Here is a 25,048-nt window from a genome sequence, read left to right as displayed (position 1 = left end):
TTTAATATGTACCATTCCTATTCCCTCTTCTCCAGCTCTGCACTGGCCTTGAAAACCAACAGCATGTTATCATGGTGAAAATTAACAGCCAAGCAGCCACCAGAAGGAACGAAATGGATTTGGAGCTCCTATGAAGTCTCATTCTCAGAAAACAGTCTGGTGGTTACCTGGAAGAGCCCACTTGCAAAGCTGCCTTTATTTAACCTAACTCTGAACTTGTCCAATGACAAAACTTTGTCAAAGACAATTAGAGACAACTGATTAATCTTGCAGCTGCCTGAGGTGGTAAATAACACCTGGGGCAAACAATAGGCTAATCAAAACACTTAAAAGGAAAATAAGGGAATGAGATATAAATAAGGGCTTTGAAAAACTCCAACATATTGGGGGGAAACTAGAAATCCATGCATATGTGGGGCTATGCACATGCTCAGAAAACATATGAGAAGGCCTATGCTCTTACCTCAGGCTGACCTTGACGCTTTGCACAAGCAGTTAATGAATGCTAAGGCAGAGGTGTCAATTGCCTATGTGTGGAAAGCATGTCCCAACACACAGACATCCCCCCAAATAAAAAGGAAGACAACACATCATGTTAACAGTAACCAAAAAGACAGCCGGAGTGACTACACTAAGACAAAATACACCTAAGACAAAACTTGTTACTAGAACAAAGAAAGGCATGTTTTCATGATACTCACTCCATCAAGAAGATACAATAGTTACAAGTCTATATTCACCTAACAACACAGCCCCAAATTATATGAAGCAAAAATGGACAGATCTGAAGGGAAAAAAATATCTGGAGACTTCAATATTCAACTTTCAATAATGAATAGAACAACAACTATATACAGAAGATAGAAATAGAAGACTTGAACAATGCTATAAACCAACTAGACCCACCAGACACATAGAGAAAACTCTGTCCAGTAACAGTAGAATACACATTCTTCTCAAGTGCACAGAGAACATTCTCCAGGAGATATACTACATGGTAAGTCACAAAACAAGGCTCAATAAATTTGAAAGTGATGTTGTTGTTCAGTTGCTCTGTTGTATCTGACTCTTTGCAACCCCATGGACTGCCTTACAACAGGCTTCCCTGGCCTTCACCATCTCCCGGAGTTCACTCAAACTTGTGTTCACTGAGTCGACCATCTCATCCTCTGTCATCCCCTTCTCCTCCTACCCTCAATCTTTCCCAGCATCAGGGTCTTTTCTAATGAGTCTGCTCTTTGTATCAAGGGCCAAGTATTGGAGCTTCAGCTTCAGCATCAGTCCTTCCAATGAATATTCAGGGTTGATTTCCTTTAGGACTGACTGGTTTGATCCCCTTGCAGTCCAAAGGACTCTCAAGAGTCTTCTCCAACACCACAGTTCAACAGCATCAATTCTTTGGCACTCAGCCTTCATGGTCCAACTCACATCCGTGCATGACTAATGGAAAAACAATAGCTTTGACAAGATGGACATTTGTTGGCAAAGTAATGTCTCTGCTTTTTAATACACTGTCTAGGTTTGTCATAGATTTTCTTCCGAGGAGTAAGCATCTTTTAATTTCATGACTGCAGTTACCATCTGCAGTGATTTCGGAGCCCAAGAAAATAAAGTCTATCACTGTTTCCATTGTTTCCCCATCTATTTGCCATGAAGTGATAGGACCAGATGTCATGATCTTAGTTTTGTGAATGTTCAGTTTTAGGCAATCCTTTTCACTCTGTTCTTTCACCTTCATCAAGAAGCTCTTTAATTTCTCTTCACTTTCTGCCCTAAGGGTGGTGTCATCTGCATATCTAAGGTTATTGATATTTCTCCCAGCTACTGCTTCATCCAGCCTGGCATTTCACACAATGTACTCTGGATATAGGTCTGTATAGTCAAAGCTATGGTTTTTCCAGTAGACACGTATGGACATGAGAGTTGGACCATAAAGAAGGCTGAGTGCCAAAGAACTGATGGTTTTGAACTACGGTGAGAGAGTCCCTTGGACTGCAAGGAGATCAAACCAGTCAGTCCTTAAGGAAATCAATCCTGAATACTCATTGGAAGGACTGATGCTAAAGTTGAAGGTCCAATCTTTTGGCCACCTAATATGAACAGCCAACTCATTGGAAAAGACCCTGATGCTGGGAAAGAGAAAGCAGGAGAAGGGGATGACAGAGGATGAGGTGGTTGGATGGCATCACAGATTCAACTGACATGAGTTTGAGTAACCTCTGGGATATGGTGAAGGACAGGGAAGCCTGGTGTGCTACAGTCCATGAGGTCACAAGGAGTTGGACATGACTGAACAAGTGAACAACAACTCTGCATGTATGTTAGATAAGCAGGGTGACAATATACAGCCTTGACATACACCTTGTGTGCAACCAAGACCCAGGGAAAGGTGCAGTGACCTCCACAATGACCTCCACAAAAGACTGAGCCCGACGCGCCTTTGAGTGTTTGAGTGTCTCGTGCAAAGGCATGGACATCATTCCGCTGGGACAGGGACCCTAGCAGCAGCAGACCTGGGTGGTGCGGCATGTGGCCTAAGTTCTCTTGGAGGAAGTCACCATTAGCCCCACAATACAGCCACCAGCCAGGCGACTCACAAACTGAAGAACAATTACACCAAATAAGTTTTCACACTGTTGCTGAAGTTCTCAGCCCCACAACAGATTTCCCAACCTGGGGATCAGGCAAAGGGACTGAGAACCCCCCAGGGAATCTGACTTTGAAGGTCAGTGGGATTTGATTACAGAACTTCCACAGGACTGGGAAACAGAGACTCTTGGAGGGCACAAACAAAACCTTGTACGCACCAGGACCCAGGATAAAGGAGCAGTGACCCCACAAGAGACTGAGCCAGGCTTGCCGGTGAGTGTTCAGGAGTCTCTGGCAGAGGCGTGGGTCAACAGTGGCCTGCCACGGGGTCAGGGGCCCTGACTGCAGCAGTCCTGGGGGGTGTAGAATGCTGGCATAAGTCCTTCTGGAGGAGGTCACCCGTACCCCCTACCATAGTTTGGCCTCAGGCCAAACTACAGGCAGGGAACACAGCCCTACCCATCAGCAGAAAATTGGAATTAAGATTTCCTGAGAATGGCCTTGCCCACTAGAGCAAGACCCAGTTTTCCCCATAGCCAGTCTCTCCCATCAGGAAGCTTCCACAAACCTCTTATCCTCATCCATCAGAGGTAAGACAGAAAGAAAACCGCAATCTGAAAGTGTAGAAGTCATACAAAGTATATTCTACAACTACAGTGGGATGAAATTAGAAATCATAACAAATAAATGAGAAATTCACAAATATGTGGAAATTAAACAACATAATGACAAGTAAACAATAAGTCAAAAAAGAAATCACAAGGAAAATGAAAACACTTTGAGATAAATGTAAACAAAACTACAGTATGCCAAAACTTATGGAATGCAGTAAAAGTGGTTCTTAGTGGAAAGCTCATAATTATAAATGTCTACATATTAATAACAAATAATATTAATTCTGGGTATTTTATCTACTGGAAGATGGCTCCGGAGGGCCAGAGTGGGGCAGTTTCCTACAGAAGCTAAGAAACACTAAAGCAGTGACTTAGCTTTGTCTAAATTTGTTTGTTTTTTCCTCACAGTCCTATCCCATAGTTTGTGCATGCTAAGTAGCTTCATTCATGTCTGACTCTTTGTGACCTTATGGACCATAGCCCACCAGGCTCCTCTGTCCATTGGATTCTCCAGGCAAGAATACTGGAGTTGGTTGCTATGCCCTCCTCTAAGGGATCTTCCTGATTCAGAGACTGAACCCACATCTCTTGTGTCTCCTGCACTGGCAGATGGGTTCTTTACCACTAATGCCACCTGGGAAGCCCTCCCAACCCAGGGATTGAACCCAGGTCTCCCGCATTGAGGGCAGATTCTTTACCATCTAAGCCACCAGGGAAGCCCAAGTTAGTTGTTCAGTAATGTCCGATTCTTTGTGACCCCATGGACTGTAGCCCCCCAGGGTCTTCTGTCCATGGGATTTCCCAAGCCAAAATACTGGAGTGGGTTGCCATTTCCTACTCCAGGAGATCTTCCTGACCCAGGGATTGAACCCAGATCTCCTGCATTACAGGCAGATTCTTTACTGTCTGAGCCATCAGGGAAGACACATAGTTTCTTCAGATATGTCAACTATTTCTCCTTAAGAGTTTGTACCTCTTGGTCCTGCCGACAAACCTCGCTTCCTCAAGGGCAATGCTTGCAGGCAATGTATGTCCTTTCTTCAGTTAGTCACACTGCATGCCCCAGTCTTCCTCACTTTCTCCAAAATGTCCTATTTTCTCTTCCCTCCTCATTTACCCAATTTATATGATTTATTACTAAATAAAGAACGACAAAGATGTGCCCAGTGAACATAAAGCACAAGAGCTTCTGATATCACTTCTGCAATATCAAAATGTGGGTAGGAAGAAATCTTCACAGAATGTGAAAAACTTTGATATTTCTGGCTATGGGTTGCTACTTTCCTACTAGAAAACACAGATGTATGTTCTTATGTGACATAAGAAATTTGTCATCTTAACATCTATTAAGTAGGATAAAAATACATTCCCAAATATTCAAAGCCATACTTCAAATGGCAAATGGCTATAAAGAACATGGGGTGCCTATAGGAACCTGCAAATCTGAAGACCATTCCCTTACCCACACAAACATATGTATCTTACATATACCTATTTTATTTTGTAATTCCACACAACTATTAATAATTATTAATCTTAATATAACTTTATAGCAATGACACACACAGTGAATCTCAGCATAAAATAAAGTCAGCCAAGATTATTAACTATGGCCAGAATAATACATTCCTTACTTTATCAGGAAAATCTGTGGTGTTTAGAGCAAGGGTTACACACAAAGATGCCCAGAAATTCTTGCCAATTATTGAGAATGAATAAAGTAAGCTGGCAATTGAACATACAACAGAACAAGCCACTCCTCTCTACCCAGTTAGCACAATAATGTGGGAATTTGGTCCTATGTTTCCACATCATTTGATTTTTTTAAGAGAAGCCAAGAAATCTAGATTTTTAGATGATATCACCTGAATGTGCTTACTCTGATTTTTTTTTTTTTTTTCAAAGCATTATGTCAGTCAAACAATATACCTCTTGCAACTTCAGATTTAGAAAATTAAACTCCCACCCTACAGTGGACATCAACTTGCTCTTTTTCCTGCTCGGCATCCATTCTCTGATCTGATGATTACAGAATTACTCTTCCCTGAACAGAAACCATTCCATGTAGTACAGAGGCAGGGCCTATCAGAGGCCAGATTACATGCCTCAGGCTGTTCAGAACTTTTCTGTGAGAACCATGGAATTGACTTGAGTCCACCAGGGTTACTAAACTCGAGCTTTCAGGGGCCTTCTTGGCTGGCTCTCAGAGAAATGATACCATCTCAGCCCCTGGATACGACTATCATTATTAGTCAACTAGAAGTTTCAGTTGCATTAACTTATAAATTCCTTTTTTTGCCTAAGCTAGTATATGTTGGTTCTCTTACAACCAAAACCGTCCTAACACATCCCTAGAAAATTCTGTTGCATAATTCATTCTATAGACTTCCAACTACAAGAAGATCTGTGAGAACATAGGTGCCTTTTGTCAGAAAGACAGTTCAAATGCCAGTTCCACTGCTTACTAAAGGCATGACCATGAGTAAGCTCACTAATATGTTGAGAGTCTGTTTTTCATTTGTACATGACCTTCAAGAATTACATGTGAAATGTACCTAGGATTTTGTTAGGCACACAGTAAGCCCTAAACTAATGTTTGTGTTCCTTCTCAATCCCTCTACTGGAAAACCAGACTGAAAAGCAAGAAGCTTGAGGTTTCACTACTAGGAAGAAAGAAACCTGAAACAGCTTCTAGAAGCATTAAAATTTTCTGTAAACCATCATACTAGTTAACTGTGTACAGTTTCTCCACAGATAGCAGAATTGCTGTTGTTAAACTGTTAAATAGGTGTTTATGTAACCAAGGCCAATGGTACTGGAGAAAGTTAGGTCAAAGGGAAAAAGTACTGATGCTACCAGGTTAAAAAGCTGAATTCTTCCAGATAAGGCTGATTTCAACCAAACATCAGGTTTGTTTTTTTTTTTTAATGAAAATGTGTAGCCACAGGAGGAGGCCCTAGAGATCTCAGAGAAAGAATCTGTACAAGATACAAACCTAGAGGAACATTGCTTTATAGAAGGATAGCAGAGGGAGAAATATTTTGCTGGTCAAACAGAATTTGGAATCTATATACATCTGCAGTATCAGACTATAAGCTTCTTGAAGGTAATTTTTTTTTCTCATCTTGGAATACCACTGCCCAGCACATAGTAGGTGCTCTATAAAGTATTGAATGAATTAAACTGAAACTAACAGTGAAATCCCAAAGGCTTCAGATTCTACAAAGAAACATAAATGATTCTTCCTACTGAGAACAAAGTGAGAACACCTTAAGGATAGCGGGCTGACATCAACACTGAGTGTGACTGAATTAGGACTGATCTAACAAGTCAGTCCAAGCAGAGAGGTTATACAGCAGAATCTGAACTTCACAAGCCTTTCTCACCCAAGTGATCACAACTAAGAAGTTACTCTCAGGAATTCCCTGGTGGTCCAGTGGTTGAGAATCTGCCCTGCAATGCAGGGGACATGGGTTCAATCCTTGGTCCAGAAACTAAGATCCCACATGCTACTGAGCAACTAAGCCCGTGACCTACAACTACTGAGCCCTCAAGCCACAACTAGAGACTTCGTGCCACATAATGCAATGAAGATGACTGATGACACAACTAAGATCTGGTGCAGCCAAATACATATACAAATATTCAAAAAAAGAGAGAAGTGACTCTGAGGACTAAAAACATCAACGAGCAAACTGACAGCCTGAGTTCCCTACCCTGGTAAGGTAACTTTTGACCAAACAGTCCAGTGTTGAGAAGTAGCTGAGAACTTCAGATAAATACAAGCAAAAAAGTTAATATATAAAAGTGAAATATATGCCACATTGGGACTTATTTACATTTATGATGGTGTATTTTTCTACAAGCTATTACAAGGGATATTCAAGGTTTGAGGGAGGACCTCTACCCTAACTAAGTACACTAGGATTCCGGGAAGCACCCTGTTAGAGACAAGGCCCTAGATTAGGCATAAAGAATACGGGTGACAGCAAACATCTCATTCGGATATGAAAGAAAAATCAAAAGCTTTACAGACAAGCAGAAGCTGAGAGAATTCAGCACCACCAAGCCAGCTCCTCAACAAATGCTAAAGGATCTTCTCTAGACAGGAAACACAGAGAAGGTGTATAAACTCAAATCTAAAACAACAAAGTAAATGGCAACGGGATCATACTTATCAATAATTACCTTAAATGTAAATGGGTTAAATGCCCCAACCAAAAGACAAAGAATGGCTGAATGGACACAAAAACTAGACCCTATATATGCTGTCTACAAGAGACCCACCTCAAAACAAGGGACACATACAGACTGAAAGTGAAGGGTTGGAAAAAGATATTTTACGCAAATGGAGACCAAAAGAAAGTAGGAGTAGCAATACTCATATCAGATAAATAGACTTTGAAATAAAGGCTGTGAAAAGAGACAAAGAAGGACACTACATAATGATCAAAGGATCAACCCAAGAAGAAAATATAACAATTATAAATATATATGCACCCAACATAAGAGCACCGCAATGTGTAAGGCAAATGCTAAGAAGTATGAAAGGGGAAATTAACAATAACACAATAATAGTGGGAGACTTTAATACCCGACCACACCTATGGATAGATCAACTAAACAGAAAATTAGCTAGGAAATACAAACTTTAAATGATACAATGGACCAGCTAGACCTAATTGATATCTATAGGACATTTCACCCCAAAACAAAGAATTTCACCTTTTTCTCACATGCACACAGAACCTTCCTTAGGATAGATCACATCCTGGGCCATAAATCTAGCCTTGGTAAATTCAAAAAAATTGAAATCAGTCCAAGCATCTTTTCTGATCACAATGCAGTAAGATTAGATGTCAACTATGAGAAACGCTGGGCTGGAAGAAGCACAAGCTGGAATCAAGATTGCCAGGAGAAATATCAATAACCTCAGATATGCAGATGACACCACCCTTATGGCAGAAAGTGAAGAGGAACTCAAAAGCCTCTTGATGAAAGTGAAAGTGGAGAGGGAAAAAGTTGGCTTAAAGCTCAACATTCAGAAAACAAAGATCATGGCATCTGGTCTCATCACTTCATGGCAAATAGATGGGGAAACAGTGGAAACAGTGGCTGACTTTATTTTTGGGGGCTCCAAAATCACTGCAGATGGTGACTGCAGCCATGAAATTAAAAGACGCTTACTCCTTGGAAGGAAAGTTATGACCAACCTAGATTGCATATTGAAAAGCAGAGACATTACTTTGCCAACAAAAGTCCGTCTAGTCAAGGCTATGGTTTTTCCAGTGGTCATATATGGATGTGAGAGTTGGACTGTGAAGAAGCCTGAGCGCCAAAGAATTGATGCTTTCGAACTGTGGTGTTGGAGAAGACTCTTGAGAGTCCCTTGGACTGCAAGGAGATCCACCAGTCCATTCTGAAGGAGATCAGCCCTGGGATTACTTTGGAAGGAATGATGCTAAAGCTGAAACTCCAATACTTTGGCCACCTCATGTGAAGAGTTGACTCATCGGAAAAGACTCTGATGCTGGGAGGGATTGGGGGCAGGAGGAGAAGGGGACAACAGAGGATGAGATGGCTGGATGGCATCACTGACTCGATGGATATGAGTTTGAGTGAACTCTGGGAGTTGGTGATGGACAGGGAGGTGTGGCGTGCTACAGTTCCTGGGGTCGCAAAGAGTCGGACACGACTGAGCGACTGAACTGAACTGAACAGGAAAAAAACTATTAAAAATACAAACATATGGAGGCTAAACAACACACTTCTGAATAAACAACAAATCACAGAAGAAATCAAAATATGCATAGAAATGAATGAAAATGAAAACACAACAACCCAAAACCTATGGGATTCAGTAAAAGCAGTGCTAAGCGGAAGGTTCATAGCAATGCAAGCTTACCTCAAGAAACAAGAGAAAAATCAAATAAATAACCTAACTACACTTAAAGTAACTAGAAAAAGAAGAAATGAAGAACCCCAGGGGTAGTAGAAGGAAAGAAATCATAAAAATTAGGGCAGAAATAAATGAAAAACAAAAGAGACCATAGCAAAAATCAACAAAGCTAAAAGCTGGTTTTTGAGAAGATAAATAAAATAGACAAGCCATTAGCCAGACTCATCAAGAAAAAAAGGGAGAAAAATCAAATCAACAGAATTAGAAATGAAAATGGAGAAATCACAACAGACAATACAGAAATACAAAGGATCATAAGAAACTATTATCAGCAACTATATGCCAATAAAGTGGACAACTTGGAAGAAATGGAAAAATTCTTAGAAAAGTATAGCTTTCCAAAACTGAACCAGGAAGAAATAGAAAATTTTAACAGACTCATCACAAGCATGGAAGTCAAAACTGTAATCAGAAATCTTCCAGCAAACAAAAGCCCAGGACCAGAGACCTTCACAGCTGAATTCTACCAAAAATTCAGAGAAGAGCTAACACCTATCCTACTCAAACTCTTCCAGAAAATTGCAGAGGAAGGTAAACTTCCAAACTCATTCTATGAGGCCACCATCACCCTAATACCAAAACCTGACAAAGATGCCACAAAAAAAGAAAACTACAGGCCAATATCACTGATGAACATAGATGCAAAAATCCTTAACAAAATTCTAGCAATCAGAATCCAACAATACATTAAAAAGATCATACATCATGACCAAGTGGGCTTTATCCCAGGGATGCAAGGATTCTTCAATATTCGCAAATCAATCAATGTGAAACATCACATTAACAGATTGAAAGATAAAAACCATATGATTATCTCAATAGATGCAGAGAAAGCCTTTGACAAAATTCAACATCCATTTATGATAAAAATCCTCCAGAAAGCAGGCACAGAAGGAACATACCTCAACATAGTAAAAACCATATATGACCAACCCACAGCAAACATTATCCTCAAGTGAAAAACTGAAAGCATTTCCCCTAAAGTCAGGAACAAGACAAGGGTGCCCACTTTCACCACTACTATTCAACATAGTTTTGGAAGTTTAGCCACAGCAGAGAAGAAAAAGAAATAAAAGGAATCCAAATTGGAAAAGAAGAAGTAAAACTCTCACTGTTTGCAGATGACATGATTCTCTACATAGAAAACCCTAAAGACTGCATTAGAAAATCACTAGAGCTAATCAATGAATAAAGTAAAGTGGCAGGATATAAAATTAACACACAGAAATCCCTTGCATTCCTATATACTAACAATGAGAAAACAGAAATTAAGGAAATAATTCCATTCACCATTGCAACGGAAAGAATAAAATACTTAGGAACATATCTACCTAAAGAAACAAAAGACCTATATATAGAAAACTATAAAACACTGGTGAAAGAAATCAAAGAGGACACTAATAGATGGAGAAATATACCATGTTCATGGATCGGAAGAATCAACATAGTGAAAATGAGTATACTATCCAAAGCAGTCTATAGATTCAATGCAATCCCTATCAAGCTACCAATGGTATTTTTGCAGAGCTAGAACAAATAATTTCACAATTTGTATGGAAATACAAAAAGCCTTCAATAGCCAAAGCAATCCTGAGAAAGAAGAATGGAACTGGAGGAATCAACCTGCCTGACTTCAGTCTCTACTACAAAGCCACAGTCATCAAGACAGTATGGTACTGGCACAAAGACAGAAACATAGATCAATGGAACAAAATAGAAAGCACAGAGATAAATCCACACACCTATGGACACCTTATCTTTGACAAAGGAGGCAAGAATATACAATGAAGAAAAGACAATCTCTTTAACAAGTGGTGCTGGGGAAACTGGTCAACCACTTGTAAAAGAATGAAACTAGAACACTTTCTAACACCATACACAAAAATAAACTCAAAATGGATTAAAGATCTAAATGTAAGACTAGAAACTATACAACTCCTAGAGGAAAACATAGGCAAAACACTCTCCGACATAAATCTCAGCAGGATCCTCTATAGCCTGCCTCCCAGAGTAATGGAAATAAAAGCAAAAATAAACAAACGGGACCTAATTAAACTTAAAAGCTTTTGCACAATGAAGGAAACTATAAGCAAGGTGAAAAGACAGCCTTCAGAATGGGAGAAAATAATAGCAAACAAACCAACTGACAAAGAATTAATCCCAAAAATATACAAGCAACTCCTGCAGCTCAATTTCAGAAAAATAAGTGACCCAATCAAAATATGGGCCAAAGAACTAAACAGACATTTCTCCAAAGAAGACATACAGATGGCTAACAAGCACATGAAAAGATGCTTAATATCACTCATTATTAGAGAAATTCAAATCAAAACCACAATGAGGTACCATCTCACGCTGGTCAGAATGCTTGCTATCAAAAAGTCTACCAACAATAAATGCTGGAGAGGGTACAGAGAAAAGGGAACCCTCTTACACTGTTGGTGGGAATGCAAACTAGTATAGCCACTATGGAGAACAGTGTGGAGATTCCTTAAAAAACTGGAAATAGAACTGCCATACGACCCAGCAATCCCACTGCTGGGCATACACACCAAGCAAGCCAGAATTGAAAGAGACACATGTACCCCAATGTTCATCGCAGCACCATTTACATCAGCCAGGACATGGAAGCAACCTAGATGTCCATCGGCAGACAAACAGATAAGAAAACTGTGGTACATATACACAATGGAATATTACTCAGCCATTAAAAAGAATGCATTTGAATCAGTTCTAATCAGGTGGGTGAAACTGGAGTCTATTATATAGAGTGAAGTAAGCCAGAAAGAAAAACATCAATACAGTATACTAACGCATATATATGGACTTTAGAAAGATGGTAACGATGACCCTATATGAGAGGCATCAAAAGAGACACAGATGTAAAGAACAGTCTTTTGGACTCTGTGGGAGAAGGCAAGGGTGGGATAATTTGAAAGAATAGCATTGAAATATGTACATTATCATATGTGAAACAGATTGCCAGCCTAGGTTCGATGCATGAGACAGGGTGCTTAGGGCTGGTGTACTGGGATGACCCTGAGGAATGGGATGGGTTCAGGATGGGGAACACATGTACACCCATGGCTGATTCATGTCAATGTATGGCAAAAACCACTACAATACTGTAAAGTAATTAACCTCCAATTAAAATAAATAAATAAATTAAAAAAAAAAAAGAATATGGGTGAAAGTTCAGTTCAGTCTCCGACAAAAAGAGAAAACCTTTCAGGAAAATTATTCATACTTGAGTCAGAAGGAATTATCCAAACAAACTACCCTTCTTGGCTGTGATTTGTGCCTTGATTTTGTGAATTAAAATCAAGGAAGGAATTAAAAACTCTAATGTGTGATAAGAGTGGCCCTCATCTGACACTGCCTCTGGTCAGTGTACTGGCAGGGGTACTGGGAAACCAGCAACTCCAGGAAGCTCTTCTGGCAAAATAGCCAAGATGGGGAAATGAGCTCTAGACCCAGAGATGGTACTAATCATAACAAGTGCCTCGGAGGACGACAGAAATGACAGAATTAGGCTTAACGACTAGAAGTCTGCTCCAAAGGGACTGGAAAAAAAAAAAAGGGCAGGCTAAGAATCTAAGGACATACTATTAGTCAGATCGGGCCACCTAATAATAGCTTCAGGTTTTTAAAAATGTGTTGTGTATGTTGTGCTCAAACAACCCTGGGCATAGTCTAACTCAGTCTCTTCTCTGAAGCACAAAGGAAAATGGTTTCTAATTGTCACTACAGTAGATGCTGGTTCTTAAGAAAAGGGAGCTGGACTGCTGGAAAGGTGCTCCACTGCCCATGACACAATGAATAAGGATGACAAGACAGAACTAAAAGAGCACCATAGAACCCTGGACTCATGGCTTCCCACACAATCCTTCTAGCAGAAAGGCACTTTCTCCCTAGCCTGCATTCTTGTTCTGTGAGCGGCAACTGAGAGGTGAAAATTACAAGACACTTCAATTCACTGCGGTTGCTTGCTCCCCTCTTCCGTGGGGTGATGCCCAGTCCTACTCACTCTCTGACAGCCAACTGCTCACTAATTGCTCTGGACGTTTATGTGTGTGACTGCACCACAGTCTGGCTTGATTTTTCAAAGGAGACCTGCCAACATAAATATCCCAGGTCCAAGATAAAAGAGAATAATTAAAAACAGGCCTTGTTATCCGATTAGCTGATCATCTCCTATTCATATCACCAAGTGATATTTTCAGTGAGTGTTTTACCTGTTTTCCTCATTCAAGTGAACACAATAGGTTTTACCTTTCAAATTGACCATCAAATTTTAAAGGATTAACAACAAGGATGGGGGCGGGCAGGTGTTGGGGAAGGAGTATGGCTTTTAGAGGAAAGGCAGGTCTGAGCTTGGATTCCAAAATCTGCCACTTACTGAGGCTAATCAGTAAAATGGCAAAAAACAATTCATACTTTGTAGGTTGTTACAAATATTAAATGACAAGGACAAAATAATTCTATAAGGAATGTAGTACATAAGAGGCTCTAAAACTGCATTACATAATAACAGCATGCTCACAGTACCTTAGCATCTACGGAGCAAAAATAAAAGTTCTTCTATTTCTATTCCTTAAAATTAAGAGGTTAAAACGAGACCAGAGAGATCTCATAATAAGTTTTTGGAGAGAGACTATACAGCGGGGCTTGGAGAAGTTTCTTTCACCACATGTAGGGTCCATAAAGAGTGACCAGGTGAAGATCTGATTCAATGCAATAACTATTCTATGAATACCTACTAGTCCTTCATTCAGCCAATGTGAGTTCCCCCAAGGTGCCAGGCCTGTGCTATAAATAAAATAGACACAAGTCTGGTTCTTAAACTGCTTACAGTCGAGCAGGTGAGCTAAGTCAGTACAAGGGATGATGAGAGTAGTGCTGGGTATTAGAGGCGCACACAGGAGAATCTCCAGATCTCTGGGGGAGATTTCAGGGAAAGCTCCTTGGAGGAAGCAATCACCAAGAAGTCTGAGGAATAAGGAGTTAGCTGAGGGAGGACAAGTTCTAGACAGACAACAGCATGTGTGAAGGTCCTGAGGTCAAACCAATGCTGCAAAATCAACAATTCCAAGTAGTTCAGCCCTGCCAGAACTTTGGACACAACCTGAGTGAGTGAGTACAAAGGGGGGACAAAGCAGAGGTAATAAACAAGGGAGACAAGCATCAGCAATGTCAGTAGGACTCAGACCATGAAGTGAAGATCATTCCAATAAGAGCTCTGAATTAATCCCAAGAACACAGCGAAGTTCCTATTGTCAGAATGACATGATTCAGTTCAGTTCACTTCAGTCGCTCAGTCATGTCCGACTCTCTGTGACCCCATAAATCGCAGCACGCCAGGCCTCCCTGTCTATCACCAACTCCTAGAGTTCACTCAGACTCATGTCCATCGAGTCAGTGATGCCATCCAGCCATCTCATCCTCTGTCGTCCCCTTCTCCTCCTGCCCCCAATCCCTCCCAGCATCAGAGTCTTTTCCGATGAGTCAACTCTTCGCATGAGGTGGCCAAAGTACTGGAGTTTCAGCTTTAGCATCATTCCTTCCAAAGAAATCCCAGGGCTGATCTCCTTCAGAATGGACTGGGTGGATCTCCTTGCAGTCCAAGGGACTCTCAAGAGTCTTCTCCAACACCACAGTTCAAAAGCATCAATCTTCGGCACTCAGGCTTCTTCACAGTCCAACTCTCACATCCATACATGACCACTGGAAAAACCATAGCCTTGACTAGATGGACCTCTGTTGGCAAAGTAATGTCTCTGCTTTTGAATATGCTATCTAGGTTGGTCATAACTTTCCTTCCAAGGAGTAAGCGTCTTTTAATTTCATGGCTGCAGTCACCATCTGCAGTGATTTTGGAGCCCCCAAAAATAAAGTCTGACACTGTTTCCACTGTTTCGCCATCTATTTCCCATGAAGTGATGGGACCGGACGCCATGATCTTTGTTTTCTGAATGTTGAGCTTTAAGCCAACTTTTTCACTCTCCACTTTTACTTTCATCAAAAGGCTTTTTAGTTCCTCTTCACTTTCTGCCATAAGGGTGGTGTCATCTGCATATCTGAGGTTATTGATATTTCTCCCGGCAATCTTGATTCCAGCTTGTGCTTCTTCCAGTCAAGCGTTTCTCATGATGTACTCTGCAAAGAAGTTAAATAAACAGGGTGACGATCTACAGCCTTGACGTACTCCTTTTCCTATTTGGAACCAGTCTGTTGTTTCATGTCCAGTTCTAACTGTTGCTTCCTGACCTGCATACAGGTTTCTCAAGAGGCAGGTCAGCTGGTCTGATATTCCCATCTCTTTCAGAATTTTCCACAGTTGATTGTGATCTACACAGTCAAAGGCTTTGGCATAGTCAATAAAGCAGAAATAGATGTCTTTCTGGAACTCTCTTGCTTTTTCCATGATCCAGCGGATGTTGGCAATTTGATCTCTGGTTCCTCTGCCTTTTCTAAAACCAGCTTGAACATCAGGAAGTTCACGGTTCACATATTGCTGAAGCCTGGCTTGGAGAATTTTGAGCATTACTTTACTAGCGTGTGACATGAGTGCAATTGTGTGGTAGTTTGAGCATTCTTTGGCATTGCCTTTCTTTGGGATTGGAATGAAAACTGACCTTTTCCAGTCCTGTGGCCACTGCTGAGTTTTCCAAATGTGCTGGCATATTGAGTGCAGCACTTTCACAGCATCATCTTTCAGGATTTGGAATAGCTCAACTGGAATTCCATCACCTCCACTAGCTTTGCTCATAGTGATGTTTTCTAAGGCCCACTTGACTTCACATTCCAGGATGTCTGGCTCTAGGTGAGTGATCACATCATCATGATTATCTTGATCCTGAAGATCTTTTTTGTACAGTTCTTCTGTGTATTTTTGCCACCGCTTCTTAATATCTTCTGCTTCTGTTAGGTTCATACCATTCCTGTCCTTTATTGAGCCCATCTTTGCATGAAATGTTCCCTTGGTATCTCTAATTTTCTTGAAGAGATCTCTGATCTTTCCCATTCTGTTGTTTTCCTCTATTTCTTTGCATTGATCACTGAGGAAGGCTTTCTTATCTCTTCTTGCTATTCTCTGGAACTCTGCATTCAAATGGGTATATCTTTCCTTTTCTCCTTTGCTTTTCACTTCTCTTCTTTTCACAGCTATTTGTAAGGCCTCCCCAGACAGCCATTTTGCTTTTTTGCATTTCTTTTCCATGAGGATGGTCTTGATCCCTGTCTCCTGTACAATGTCACAAACCTCAGTCCATAGTTCCTCAGGCACTCTATCTATCAGATCTAGTCCCTTAAATCTATTTCTCACTTCCACTGCATAATCATAAGGGATTTGATTTAGGTCATACCTGAATGGTCTAGTGGTTTTCCCTACTTTCTTCAATTTCAGTCTGAATTTGGCAATAAGGAGTTCATGATCTGAGCCACAGTCAGCTCCTGGTCTTGTTTTTGCTGACTGTATAGAGCTTCTCCATCTTTGGCTGCAAAGAACATAGTCAATCTGATTTCGGTGTTGACCATCTGGTGATGTCCATGTGTAGAGTCTTCTCTTGTGGTGCTGGAAGAAGGTGTTTGCTATGACCAGTGCATTTTCTTGGCAAAACTCTATTAGTCTTTGCCCTGCTTCATTCTGTATTCCAAGGCCAAATTTGCCTGTTACTCCAGGTGTTTCTTGACATCCTACTTTTGCATTCCAGTCCCCTATAATGAAAAGGACATCTTTTTTGGGATCTGCCTTTTAGGAAGCTTGCTCTGACTGCAGTGTGAGAAAAGAACACGCGGGAACTCTCTTAAATCACATAAAGACACTACCTTAGAAGAAAAAGAAAAAAAAACAAAACCCGAACTAAGTGTTAAAAAAAAAATCTCAGCTGTTTCAGAAATAAAAGATTTGTTTGGCAAGTTAAAGGGGAAAAATTTTTAAGTCTAATGGCCACAATCATCTGCTAATATAGCATAATAAAAGATAAGACTGTGCAGCTCAGGTAAGCCTTTTTTCCTAAGACACAAGAGAAAATACTAGAGGTCCCAACCTAAATCCCTCCATCTCTTTCCACCCTGCCTTCTCCAGGCAACTTAATACCTGCTCAGTCTTTCTCTTTTCATTTTGCTCAACAAAATGACTCAATTTGCTCAACAAAATAAGAATTCTATTATAGAAAAGTTTGGAGAAACTGCATTAAGTGTGCCAGATAGCTTTAAAAAATTAAATGCTAACAGATGAGAACCAGTTCTGACCCCAAGGTCAAGCAAAATTAATCTTTGCTATTTTGCCAATGGTCATTAAATAACAAGAATTTCTGTAGGTAGTTTCTAAATTAGAGAGTCTGAGATCTTACTAGTGGGGTGCAAACATGAGCATCATAGCATAATAATTAGACTTAGATACTTTTCTGAATTTGTCTTTTAAAAATGAATTATGCCATTAAGCACTAAAGGCAAAGATTAAAATTTCACAAACTTCCAGTTAATTCTAAATGTGATGACAACTACTGGTATGCAATCAAATATTAAAAGAATCTCAGCTGTTTTAGAAATAAAACATTTGGTTCCAGCTTGAAGCAAAACTTTTTAGGGTCTATGATTAAACTGATTTGCAAATACAGCATGAAAAATAGGTAAGAGGTCTTTTATATGGCAAATAACTAAAATCAATCTTTAAAATCAAGATTTTGAAGTATGTTTGGCTGTAACTCACAAAAGACTTGAGACAAAGTTAGTAACTGTACATTCCTAAAAATTAAAATACACACATTTTATAGAGTGATTTAAAACACAGAAATTTATCATTACTCTAAGACATTTCTTACAAGGTTTACATGCATATTTAAAAAATAATATTACTGCTGCTAATTTGAGGGACTTAGTCAAATACATTCTCTGAAAGGAATGGACTAATATTTTTTATTCTCTAGTAAGAGCATCTCTACTTTCCATACTCACTAAAAATAACTAAATAAATTTAATATAGCAAAGTGTGCTTGGGTATTTGGGATTCACCAACTTGCTTAATTACTTCAAAAATTTCCATATTTTTATATATAGTTATTACTTATTTGTTCACTGACCAATGGGAAGAATGATGCAATGGTAACTACATCAATGGTATCCTGGGAGTCAAGAAATAATTCACCTCCTTGTTAAACAAATATCCGAATACTACTTGTATGCCAAAGGGCACTAAATAAACACTTAAGTCTGCGAAGAAACATGATACTGTATCTCACCAAATTTGAGATGCCATCAATTTTAAGACTAACTCTTAACTAATAAAGAAAAAATGTTTTCAATTACATTATGACATAATGCCTTGGATGAATCACATCAGCTTCTCATTGCTTGATATTTTTTAAATCTTCTCAGAAAAATTTGGCAATTTTTCCTGCCTCCAATACACTGCTTGATATTATAAACAGCAATTTTTTTTTTCTTTTACAAATCTTAGTATGAAACACGGCTTCATCTACATTGGGGTGTCTTCCTTTCTTGGCTCCCATAAAGCCTTTAGTTGTTGTTTTTAAAAAGTAAGTGGAATTGTGATTATTTTACCAACGGCACATGTTTACTTCACTAATGTTAAATTCACATCTCTCCACTCTGTTTTGGTCCTTTACCATTTTTGTTTCAATGCCAAATCGTAATGAAATCTTTTTAAATATATTTTAAATGGCAATTAAATCCAATGTATGTAGAGCTGACACTGTACATAACTCAATTGAAATGATGATACTAAATACAGCTACAACTAAAACTTGTACAAGCACAAGCAGTTTCAACCTGGCCAAATGGCCACCTGACAGCAACTGACAGATGCCATCAAGCAGCAGATACAACCCAAATTCAAAGATATTAAAATGCGGGAAAAAAATATGAGTCTCAGAATCAATAATAGCAGTAAATACTCACAGAGCAAATACTCACAGCAAATACTCATGAGGAAAGAGCACCATTCTATGTACTTTTCATATGTTATGCACGAAAATCTGTCAGGTAGGTAGATTACGTGCCTCCAGATGAGGAAGTTGAGGCTTGGGGTCGGGGCGCTAAGAAGCTTGCCCCAATATCACAAAGTTAACATGTGCCGAGGCTAGCTTTTGAATCCACAATCTGGGCTATGCTTTTAACCACTATGTCATGTGGTCACTTAAGTTATTAATCAATAACTAGCTCTGTGACTTAACCTGAGTCATTAGAGACTCCTTTCCTTATCTGGAAAAGGAAGGAACTGGAATGGATGATTATGGAGTCCCTTCCCAGAAAATACTATAATTCTATAATCTTTTAAATTAAAATGTTATCCTCATGGTAGCTTCTCCTTAACCCTATAAAATTCAAAGACTTTCACCACCATTACTGACTAGTGAAAAGAACCTAACTTTTACTATTATTCTAAAATTCACACACTTAGGAAAGGTATTAAGAAACAGACATACATGTACCACTATTTCTCTTTTTCAGGATGATAGCAAAGGCTGACTATAGATACAAATGATCCAATTTCTGGGTTTTACTCTGCCTGTGTACCATACTTATGATAGAAATTTACCATTTAAAATTTTAGTCCAAAATTAACAAATGATTTCAATGTGTCCATTTTAACAGATATACAGGGTGCACAGTCCTTTAAAAATTCTGTTCATTTATGAGGGAAAAAACAACCGATTAATAACAGATGCAAATATTACAACATTTTCTCTCTTGACCCAATTTAAAGGATGGAATTAAATGTGCATTACACACTTGACAACTCTTTTGCCCCAAGGTGGGGGGGGGTGGCCGAGCGGGCTGTCCTAACCTTTGGATCTTCTACAGGTCGAGCTGCCCTCCCTCCTAGGTAACCTTGCTTCTGACCCACATCCTCTGATCATCAGGCAACCTAGTGATGCTTAAAATATTTCCTAATAGTTCACTTTGAAGTTGTCTACAGAAGGAGAGTTAATAAAAGAAAGAGATGAAAATGTGCAATGCCTTTAAAGCTTTCATTTTTTATTCATAAACATCAAACACTGTATCAGTTTTGGGCCTTGCTTTTTTCCTTTATAGTACACATGCAGACATAAAATAATCTGCCCCAATGGAAATCAGAGAAAACATTAAAAAGATTTCTGATGAAAAAAGAAATATAAGCAAACTGTTGGCAAAAGTAGGTTTAAAAAACAAAACAGGTAAGACGATGGCTCAAAGATGAAAGGGTCTGGCCAGAGCATAAAATTTCACTATTACATACCTTCCCATGCTGCCCAGCTCTTTCATAGCAAATGACAACATCTTCCCACATTTCTAGCTTCTCAAATATCTGAAGGGCTGAATTGGTACATCCCAACTCAAAGAGTAAACCTGCAAGTTGGCGCTAGAAAAATCAAATAAAAATAATGAACAATCCTTCGCACATTCACACACAGATTTCTGTTCCATTTGTAGGTATATCTAATCTGCCATTTTAAGCATCTGCTTATTGCAAAAAATGCCTAATATCTATAATTCAACCTCTGCTGAAAAAACATATATGTTTCCTACATGTTGAAAAACATACAGGAACTGTTCAAAATACACAATATATCAATTTTTCCCACGAATTCAGAACTTAAAAGGCAAAATCTGCACTTCTTATTATCTAGAAAGTCTATACGTGACAATCTCTGTTGTAAAGCTGAGATCAAATAAGTCAATTTTTAAAACTCTGTTAAAGTGCCCCTTATCAGAAAGGCAAATATAAACGTTGCTGAGGATGTGAAGAAAAGACAACTCTTGTGCACTACTGGCAGGACTGTCAATTTGTCAATTTGCAGCCAATATAGAAAACAATATGAAGCTTCCTCAAGAAACTGAAAACAGAGCTACCATATGCTCTAGCAATTCCACTTCTGGATATATAACTGAGGAAAATGAAAACATTAATTTATTTTAATAAGTACATTCTAAAAAATTTAGCTACCTAGTTTCTCAGTACTTGGCAGATAAAATGGGACCAACTGTGATAAAGTGAGTGAAGGTTAAGTATATTCAAGAATAAAAACAGTGTATTTTATAAGTGGTCCATCCTGCAGGAATAGAAAAACAATATTAAAAAGGTTTAAAAAACTGGGAAAACTCATGAGTAAGGAATGGTTGTAAAATTCAATACATATTTAAGAGCTAAGAAGCTAACAGACATGGAACATGCACAACTAACAAACTCAGAAAGTAAAATGAAACTATAAAATTTCATTTTATAATGAAAATTACATTTTTATATATATTATTAAAATGTTATATATTATATAAAATATATATTGTAAAAATAAATATATATATTATATATATTATAAAAATATATTATAAACATAAAAATAAATAAAAGTAATGGCTCAATTCTTCTGTATCCCATGAAATATAGGAGAATTTGGCTATTTTAGAATATGTGATTGGACATTTTCAGAAACTGAACATCACATGTGGGAGCTGGAATAAATCTTAATGCTCATATAGTAAGTTCAATCTTTCTAATAGTTACAAAGTTCTGGCATCTAAGCTGATATGGCTAACTAGGAGTAAAGATGAATATGTTTTATAATAAACTGTGCTGTTATTTCCTGATCTTTAAAAATAATACATAAAGATATGCTTACTCCCAAGAAATAAAACTGATTTAATTTCTTAATGAAAGAGGATGTTTATCTAATTGCTCAAAGATCCCAAAATCCACAGCTTCCTAAGCAGATAAAATAAACACTGAGCCTATTTGAACAGTATTTAATTTTCCTAATGTTTCTGTTCAGAAAGTAACAGCTACAACCTCAACAGACATGTTTTGTCATAACAGCTCAGAGTTTGATTTGTTTATACACCACAAACCACATAGTACAAAGACAAAGCACTTGACAAACTTCACCGATCAGGGTTAAAAACATGCCAAAAGTTTCAATTGCTAACACCTTTGTGATGAAGAATCTATCCTTTTGAGATGATATGAAAACATTTTTTGTGCCTGTTTTATTGAGATGTCTTCAATAGATGAAGTGAATCCCAATGTATAATAGACCCTCTCGCTTACCCTGAGCTTACGAATATACTAATAATCTACTCTAAGAAATCTTATGAAGATTCTGAGTCACTGAATTGTGGGTTGGCATTTATAATTCTAAGTCACTACCTAAGTGCATAATCCACAAGAGATGACAGGAAGCTGGTTAAAATGACAATGGCTACTAAATCATCGAGAAATCTCTGGCTGGCATTATTTGACTCCACTTAGCTTCTCTGTGCCACAGCTTTCACACTTGTAATTCGGGATTATTTCACAAAATTGTTGCAAAAAAATAAGATAATGTGTGTGAAAGGCAGAAAAAAATGTGTGCTTCACAATAAATGTGCAGTAAAAGCTGGCTGTTATTCTCTGGAATAATTACAACCCAATGAAGATAAAGGAAAGGAGGCAAACTAGACTAAAAGTTGGGAAACCAGAGATGCTCATGAACTGCTGTGTGATCAGCACTGGAAAAGTGTAGTTACTGGTAACTGCCCTGGGCCGCCATTTTTTTTCGAGGATTAAGAAACCAGAATTATAAATTAAGAGACCAGACCAGGTGTCTAGGTTGTCTTCAGTGAATAAAATTTTACAAAATAGAGGAATGACACCTGTAACACAGGGGAACCCACAGGGCAAGAGCTAAACTAGGTGTTCTCATGTCGTTAGAAAGAGCAAAGTAGTTAAGGGCATTTCACATTATCAACTATCAAATAAATGCTTTATTTTACCTTTTGTAAACAATTTGCTTAAAAGGTTCATTCTTTAGCAGAAAATTCTTACAGGGCTTTTAAACATAAAAAGTTATTTTGAAAATGAAGGCTTCTGTGGCTCTATTATTTAATTTCAAGAATTCTATTTAACCTAGTTTACATTCTTTTCAATGTTTTAAAAGTCCAGTATCACTTCATTCAAATAGCAGTTTGAAGTAACCGGCAATTCCCAGCTAGATACTTTTTCTTTTCCTTGAAATATTTGAAAACTCCAACATAAATTTACAGTCATTTTTTTCTAATGCATTTATCTTTCAAAAGAGAAGTGTTTTCCCTACCCAATGACAACAACAAAAATACCTGAACGGCCCAATGAGGTGGCACTTGACAGCAATAGAAAATCTTCAGACGTTCCAATACAGACGTAGTCTTATCTTCAAATTGGTCTGCAAGAGCCTTAAGAGCACGTATCATAATCAGAATCTATATGAGTAATAGCTTTATAATATGAACAAGATTTTTGTTGCAAAAGTTTTACAAATAGACATACAAATAGACATTGTTTAATAAAGAATACAAGTTACTTTGATACTGTGTTGGGATGTGTGAATATTTTCTTGAATTTCCATAAATGTTAAAAAAAATCTTAAAATTAATCAACATTTATGTAATTTGAACACTAAAAAATAACAAGAAAAAAATTTTTAAATGAGGTTTCCTATAGTAGTCTTTCAAAGAACTAGCCTTATTAATCCATCTTTTTATTTTTTCTATTTTCTAAGAACTGTTTTTAGCATATCTATTTCACAACCATACTGTGACAATGGCCCTTTCTAATGTAAATCAGAGATAAATTACATGAAGAATTTCATTTAGGACTATTTTCTCAGAAATAAAATGAAATCAAAGGGTGTCTATTTGATCACAGAGGGCTAAGTCTCTTATTCTTCAGCAACAGAACCAACCATAAGGGAGGACACTCATTCACTCAAGACCAGTGAACAACTTCAACCTGCATGCACTGAGGAAACCCTCTGCTGGGCTCAAATGCACTTTGTACTAGATAACTGAACCTACAGAACCTACAGAGGGCAGACCAACAAGACAAAGATGGCTGACTCTAAGAAAGGGGACCAAGGCCAAATGCAAAGCTAAAGGCTGCCACTAACTGGTGGTCACAAGATGAACATCACAAGACCTCACATATTCAGCATCAAAATGAATACAGACACTCTGGAGTCCTAGAAAACACATGGACAGCAGTCTCATTACCATGATCATCTTTACCTGACTCTTCATTTGTCATCTAGTACATATACATGTTTTTTCTGTTTTACACTGAGCACTTTCAACTGTGCATTATTATGACCTTTTCTGCATAATGCAGCACTCAAATTTTCTCTTTTTGGCAACTGACTAGGTTTCACAGGCTTGTCTTACAAAGATTACATGGCAACAATATGGCAATTTTAATACACATACTATGATTATGTAGGAACATTCAAACAACTAGGGTCATGGCATCTGGTCCCTTCACTTCATGGCAAATAGATGGGAAAACAATGGAAAACAGTGAGATACTTTATTTTCTAGGGCTCCAAAATCACTTTGGACCGAAACTGCAGCCATGAAATTAAAAGATGCTTGTTCCTTGGAAGAAAAGCTATAACAAACCTAGATAGTGTATTAAAAAGCAGAGACATCACTTTGCCAACAAAGGTCTGTCTAGTCAAAGCTTTTGTTTTTCCAGTAGTCATGTACGGATGTTAGAGTTGGACCATAAGAAGGCTGAGCACCAAAGAATTGATGCTTTTGAACTGTGTTGTTGGAGAAGACTCTTGAGAGTCTCTTGGACTGCAAGGAGATCAAACCAATAAATCCTAAAGGAAATCAGTCCTGACTATTCATTGGAGGGGCTGATGCTGAAGTTGAAACTACAATACTTTGGCCACCTGATGTGAAGAGTTGACTCACTGGTAAAGACCCTGATGCTGGGAAAGATTGAGAGCATGAAGAAAGGGACGACAGGGGATAATGAGATGGTTGGATGGCATCATCAACTCAATGGACCTAAGTGTGAGCAAACTCTGGGAGATAGTGAAGGACAGAGGAGCCTGGTGTGCAGCAGTCTACAGGGCCGCAGAAGAGCTGG

The 25,048-nt window shown here is 38.6% G+C and overlaps 1 protein-coding gene across 4 annotated transcripts in view; it reads right to left on the bottom strand.

The window, feature by feature from the left end:
- TTC27 (tetratricopeptide repeat domain 27) overlaps positions 1 to 25,048 on the bottom strand; it is a 178,034-nt gene that overhangs the window by 66,773 nt on the left and 86,213 nt on the right. For 3 of the 4 annotated variants that reach the window (XM_044925799.2, XM_025260856.3, XM_006080593.4), the window contains exons 11-12: positions 23,257 to 23,352; positions 20,405 to 20,527 (exon numbers count right to left, since the gene is read on the bottom strand). The exons of the other annotated variant lie outside the window; for it this stretch is intronic. In XM_044925799.2, the coding sequence (XP_044781734.2) occupies positions 20,405 to 20,527; positions 23,257 to 23,352 (219 nt within the window). The remainder of the gene's footprint in view (positions 1 to 20,404; positions 20,528 to 23,256; positions 23,353 to 25,048) is intronic. 4 annotated transcript variants of the gene reach the window in all.

This window comes from Bubalus bubalis, chromosome 12 (assembly GCF_019923935.1).
Source record: "Bubalus bubalis isolate 160015118507 breed Murrah chromosome 12, NDDB_SH_1, whole genome shotgun sequence".
Classification (NCBI taxonomy): domain Eukaryota; kingdom Metazoa; phylum Chordata; class Mammalia; order Artiodactyla; family Bovidae; genus Bubalus; species Bubalus bubalis.
The sequence above is the reverse complement of the archived record's forward strand: the minus strand, read 5'-3'. Positions and strand labels throughout refer to the sequence as shown.